Source organism: Tetrao urogallus (assembly GCF_951394365.1).
Source record: "Tetrao urogallus genome assembly, chromosome: Z".
Lineage (NCBI taxonomy): Eukaryota > Metazoa > Chordata > Aves > Galliformes > Phasianidae > Tetrao > Tetrao urogallus.
Window position 1 is genome coordinate 64,318,532 of NC_136816.1, and position 6,783 is coordinate 64,325,314.

Below are 6,783 nucleotides of genomic sequence, written 5' to 3' on the forward strand. Positions count from 1 at the left end.
ATGGACCCACAAGGATCAAGTCTAACCCCTGGCTCCACACAGGACCACACAAAATCCAAACCCAGTGACTGTGAGCAATTATATATATATATATATATACATACATATATATGCATAGAGTATCTTCAGTTGGAAGAGACACAGAAGACTCATTGAGTCCAACTCCTTACTCCATATGAGACTTCCCAAAAATCAGACACTTCTTGAACTCTGACTGACAATTCAGTGCCTGTTGTCTTGGGAAGCCTGTTCCAGGGTCTAACCATCCTCACACTATAAACAGTTGTGCACACTATTAATAGATATATGTATAGATACAATATATGTGTGATGTAGTATATAGACACTGAAGGAAAATATGGTTTGTGCAGTGTTGATATAAACTCACTGTATTTTTTATTCTTGCTGGATATAAACATCCATTAAGGACAGGTCATTGTCTGCAGAAAACATTTTTGGCTGCTGACTTCACATAGCTGAAAGGCCTTCCTGGTCACTCATTAATGAGCTCCTGGGAGAACTTTGCTCTTTCTGGATGAAGCAAAAGCTGACAACTATCTCTTTTCTTTCACACTGAATTTCTCAATTATGCTAGGAGTGGATCAAAATTTTGGGGGATCAAAAATGTTTGCTCTAATTGTTGTTTTTTGTTTGGTTGTTGTTTTTTTTTTAAGCCCAGCTGGTGAGGTCTGAAATCAACACACACACCACATTGTAGCCATTGCTGCATATAAGGAGTGGATGCATTGTATGAGGATAGGCACCTGAGCTCACATATGTTTCTACTGCCCACATGGGCTTCAGATGCTCTCTCGAGAATCAGCACAGAGAACAACATACAGACAAGAAGACAGTCCTCATACAGAACAATTTGGGTTGAGAACGCTGACCAGACCACAAGACTGAAGAGGCACAGTTGAGATGCAGGAGGTGCAGTGGCTGCAGTGTTCGCCTTGCTGTGCCCACCAGCTTTCAGCAATCTCGTACACTGTAGGTCAAGCCAACTTTTACCCACCCTTTCCCATTTGTATCTGGGTTACAATTGCAGTGTGGTTGTCTGAGCTCTCCTTTCACGTTTGCTAGCCCATGAAGCACAGGTCAAAGCGATCATTTTCACTAGTGAAAAGATTATGAGTAGTTCCTCCAGTAATTTCTTTTTCTTAGTAAAGGATTTTACTAAGAGGATAAAGGATAAAAGAAGGGAAATAGGGGGTGGAAAGGAGTCCTCATGAAAGTGCTGCCAGCACCTTACAAGTGAGAGATTTGGAATGCTCTATATATTGACTGGCTTAAATACAGTGTGTTGTGTGTAAGAATCCAGTCTCTTTGAGAGCCTTTATCTTTCAGATGCCAGGCACAGCAAGGCATGACCGAGAGATGGCAATCCAGGCCAAAAGGAGTCTGTCCAAAACCACTGACCCTGTAGAAAGACTTCGACTGAAGTGCTTAGCAAGAGGGTCTGCGGGCATCAAAGGACTTGGCAAGTGAGTCTAATAAGTCAATTTCTTTGTTAAACCTAATAGTTTTAGCTGCAGGAGGCCCTAGCCATAAGTAGCAAAAGGGTGGTTATTGGATAAAAGAGGGAGGTTCTTCATTGAGTATCCAGAGATGGGTGAGAGTCAACAGCCAAATTGATATGAAGGAAATTCCAGATGAATATTTGGAAAAGCTGTTTCACCATAAGCATCGTTAAGCATTAGAAGACACTGCAGAACTTCCATCTTTGGAGTATTCCAAAACCCATCTGGACAAAGCACTGAGAAACCTGGCTTAGCTTTGAATTTAACACTGCTTTCAGTGTAAGGCTGCATGAGACACTTCCAGATGTCTTGTTCAACCTGAATTATCCTCTATTTAAAGTTACAAAATCTCATATCGTTGTTGAAATTCTGGCCGTGCTGAGTTGTACAATAGAAATCTTCACTGCACCCATGAAGTACAGCTGTGATTTGCATGCCATGTGCAGTTGTTTGTACCTGGAAAGCACATCACTCCACTCTGATCTCTTGTTTCATGTGAGAAGTGAATCCCCAAGACACTCTGGACTAGATCTGGAGAAGAAATTAGGGATTTTCATCCCATTCAACTGGCTCTTTTTCTGCCCGTGCCCAAATTCTAAGGACCAACTTTGGTCCTCAAAATCTTCACCCACTGAAGATTTGAATTCCTTGCTTTTGCAGTAAGTACTCCTTAACCATTTGGGACAAACCTTGCTCTTTGGCCAGCAGCAGTCTGAGCAGGATCTAGAACCTGTGTTTGCCACTTCTCATGCAAATGCCACAACCCACAGAGCCCTGCTTTGGGAGACAGGGCTGATTTGCTCATCTGGTGAAGTACTGAGTATCATGAATCCCCCAAAGGAAAGTGCTTTCCCAAAATCCATAATGCTTTCCGTAGAGAGAAGTGGAATGTGAAATGTCCTTGCATTCCTTGGGCTGTGACTGCCCTTGTTTAATGGTCTGTCAACTGCTTAGCCTATGAGGGGCACCCAGACCCTTCTGTAGACAACCCAGCCTAGGGAGGGGGAACGGGGTCATGCCCTGAAACCCCCTCCTTGTCCCTCTTAGACACAAGTGGGACCACACATGACCAGCTGAAACTTCACGTGACTCTTTGACAGTACCATTCTCCAGCTCAGTGATAAACCTTTGCAGTGTCCTCTAAATTCTCCTTTCTGTTCTCCTCAATTTGCATGTTTTCCACAGAGTATTTCAGATTATGGATGATGACAACAGCAGGACCCTTGATTTCAAAGAATTTGTGAAAGGATTAAATGATTATGCTATGATGATAGACAAGGAAGAAGCACAAGAGATTTTCCAGATTTTTGATAAAGATGGCAGCGGAACAATTGATTTTGATGAATTTCTTCTTACACTGAGAGTAAGTCTGAGAATTTATGTCATTACTGCATTAAATTTGTCCTGATTTCTCATTTCTGATTTCTCATTAGCTAAACTTGATTAGAACTAGCAAATCACAGCACTGTAGTTAATGACTAATTAGTAATTAGCAAAATCTATAGATGTACTCTATGTGTCTGTAACTCTTGAGATGTCAAAATATTCCATTTTCATCTAAATATGTGAAAAAGAAAATTGCCACAAATAACCCGTCTATGGTTGGCAGAGTCTTACACATAATTGCTATTTATTGGCAAAGCCTAAGCCTCCTTATAAATAAAAGGTTACGATAGAATTATGAATTATTATTTTATATTTATATTTTAAATTATATATTTTTCATAATATTATGAATTGCTGTCTTGATTTGGGTACATCAGTTCCTATTCTGTAGTCTGAATACATATGTATTTTAACCTGTTAATCTCACTTACCTAAGCATTGTCTTATACCGTATCTCCTCCTTATAACATCAGCTAGACGTCTGGGGCCACAGTGAGACTGTTTCTGGTTGGAGCCCCTACTCTGCTGAAGTCTCAACAGTTTAGAAAGAAAATAATTAGTGCTTACTGATGATACAAATATTTGAAATTGGTAGAAATATTCTAGAAAGCGTTTTATCTCTTTTTTTCCATTGCCCATCCTACCGGTAGACAGTAATTAAACTCTATCAAACCAGTTTTTTGATGGTACATTGCTCTTCCTATGTCATGGGCAACATAATTTGTCAACATTTTGTTATCCCATGGGCCTTGAACGATTCTTTGTTCCTATATTTTTACTATACAATATTAATCTGTTGGTTCTTTACAGCCTCCAATGTCAAATGCCAGAAAAGAGATCATCATGCAGGCATTTAGGAAGTTAGATAAAACTGGAGATGGTGTCATCACAATTGAAGACTTACGGGGAGTATATAATGCAAAGCACCATCCCAAATACCAAAACGGAGACTGGACAGAAGATCAAGTTTTTCGGGCCTTTCTGGATAATTTTGATTCACCTTATGACAAAGATGGGAAGGTAAGTGAAACACCTAATGTAAGGCCATGAAATCACCAGCTGACTCACAATTTGAGTTAAATTATTAAACGTACTAGGTACCATTTAGGACTGTGGCCACTACCAAACATTCATTTGTATCACATACATGGAGTACAGTACAATGAAACCTCTGAGTAGAACTGTTGGTGCATCTTGCTGAGTCACTGAGAGGAAAGGGGTTTGGCAGAAGATGAAAAGATGGGTGTGTGATTACATTTATGAGCTTGCAGCTTCTATAGACCTATTTTCATATATTATTTCTTCAAACTATCCCACTCAATTGCTAATTTTCAAAATCCACAGAAATTGGAGGAACTTTTACTTTTTAGGGAAAATAAACCGAGATCCAGCTCAAAAGCAGGTATCCTAATAGGTGAAATACTTTACAGTTAGCGCTTCTCTAGCACCTGTAAATGCTATCATGCTTTACTTGAAAGTCACTCTGTAATAGTGACAGATTTATCCACAGGGTGTTGGTGAAAGGGAAGCTTCTTTGGGCAGCCTGTGCCAGTGCCTCACCACCACTTGAGTAAAGAATTTCTTCCTTCTATCACATGTACATCTCCTCTCTTTTAGTTTAAAGCCATTCCTCCTTGTCCTGTCACTATTAGACCATGTGAAAATAGCTCCCCTTCCAGTTTATAAGTCTCTGTTAAGTACTGAAAGTACAGTCAGGTCTCCCTGGAACATTCTCTTCTCCAAACTAAGCCTGTTTTCATAGTGGAGATACTCTAGCCCTGTGATCATCTTTGTTGCCTCTTCTGGGCCTGCTCCAACAGCTCCACCTCTTTCTCTTGCTCGGAGCCCCTGTCCTGGATGCCCTACTACAGATGGGGCCTCAGGAGGGCAGAGCAGAGGGGAACAGTCCACTCTGTCTCCTTGCTGCCACCACTCTATTGATGCAGCCCAGAGTACTGCTGGCCATCCAGGCTGCAAACACACAAATAGGCAGGCTTCCAATAGGCAGGTTCTCAGCTGGTTGAGAGGTGATTGCTTTTTTTCCCTTGGGGAACACCTTTCACTTTGTAGAGCTGAATTTCAAACCTTTTTCTTCTTTGGCACTCTTAGAAATACCAGTGTGTGAATTGTCCCTTTCCTGCAGCTCTGGTGATATATAGCAAACCCCAGCAAAATATTTCCACTTTTTGCGCCAAAGGTCATAAATGAATACGTTAAACAAGATTGGTCCTTGATAAACTGAGTGCTTCCAATAAGCTTCACCAATGCCTTGCTTCTCAAAAATACCATAGTGTTTGAACTTAAAGAAAAGTTACTCTGATATCTCATGTCTTGTTCAACAATCAGATGCTAGGTAGCTAGATTGCAGTTTCTTCTGAGAACTGTTAGCTTCCTGTGCCAGAATGGAGGTCACTAATGGCCCCTCTATGAACTGAGGACACCTAAAAGGCTTTCAGCTGAAATGCCTCAAGGCTAAATATTTGCTATGCAGGTACTCTTCATTGTGATCTTGCTGGATGCCTCTGAAACAGACGTGGTCAGGGAAGTTTGTGTTCATTTGTACTGTTAGGACAGGCTGTAGGCTTTGCTGTTTCTGTTTGCAGTATTTTGCTTAGCTCTGAAATACACGATACTATAGGAGCAAATATTTTTCTGTGTGATGTTTTGTTCAAAGAATAACCCCTATGGTTCAAGAGTTATGATATCACAAGAGATATGCAGAATTTTCATCCTCCAAATACCCATTAAATTCATTAAAATCTCTTCAGTATTTGAAAAAATTTTTGGTTCTTTAAATGAGATTTGCGTGGAGCACCGACATTTTCTCTCTGTTGAAGGAGTGTAAAGCTCCTGTCTGTCTCTGGGTTGCCCCAGAAACCCAATCTACTTTCGTTAATGATAACGCAAAGAATGAGGTGATAGTATTCTTGGAAAAAAATCAGATTAGAACATTTGTCTTCATGGGCAGCGCTAATTTTAACTTTGGTTCCTGATGAGATTAATTTAACTGTGCGCATTTAATCTGCATCCAAGTGTTCTTGAAGGAGCTCTTATAGATTTGATTCTCTACAAATTTTCACTCTCTTAATTCCTCCTGTTGGGTCCCTTTTCACTACGAACAATGCAAAATGGCAGGTATTGGGTTTTATTTATGGTTTTTTTCCCAGTATTTGGTTTTAATTACTCTACTTTGGAAAAAATACATGTTTATTTTTCTATTTTAAATTCTCTTGTCCCAGGTCACAACAGAAGAATTCATGAACTACTATGCAGGAGTCAGCGCCTCAATAGACACCGATGTCTATTTTATCATCATGATGAAGAATGCTTGGAAACTCTGATTGTATGATTAAATGAACAAGACTTTATTTCCATATTTTGTAGGTTCCCATGATTAAATGTATGCAAACAACATGCTCATTTTCCAAAACAGCAACTTCCCGTAACTGTGCCAATTACATTCAATCTACAGAAGCAATTCCCAGATGTTTTGTTAGGCTGAGCCTCAGAGGATGGACAGCACAATCAGAGAGTAGATCTGGCATCCAGCCACTGTGCAGATCTGTCTCTTTTCTACCTGCATCCCTGACATATCTTCTCTTTCCTGAGATGAGCTGCTTTTTTCACATGCCACAGTTTTTCCCCCTCTATCTCTGCTAGGCAAAGGATACAAGAGGAGGAAAATGAGATGTTCTGAAAGGGTGATGGCCTGACGCAACACCAGTGACAGTGTCCTAGCAGGGACCAGCCTCCTTGATGCAGGCTGGAGGGCCACCATTCCTCTCCTGCAACATCTCCTGGTTTCTCAGCTCTCACCAGCAGGATAGAGCAGCTGCATGATTGCTCACCTTGGAGTGTCAGAAGCTGGAGAGGGAAC

General features: G+C 40.7%; 1 protein-coding gene across 1 annotated transcript; it reads left to right on the forward strand.

The window, feature by feature from the left end:
- Positions 1 to 1,347: 1,347 nt before the first annotated feature.
- CAPSL (calcyphosine like) lies at positions 1,348 to 6,247 on the forward strand (the record flags this gene model as incomplete). The annotated part of the gene is made up of 4 exons (XM_079548209.1): positions 1,348 to 1,484; positions 2,706 to 2,883; positions 3,717 to 3,926; positions 6,146 to 6,247. The coding sequence occupies 4 exons, from the start codon at positions 1,348 to 1,350 to the stop codon at positions 6,245 to 6,247; spliced, it is 627 nt and encodes a 208-aa protein (XP_079404335.1).
- Positions 6,248 to 6,783: the final 536 nt, after the last annotated feature.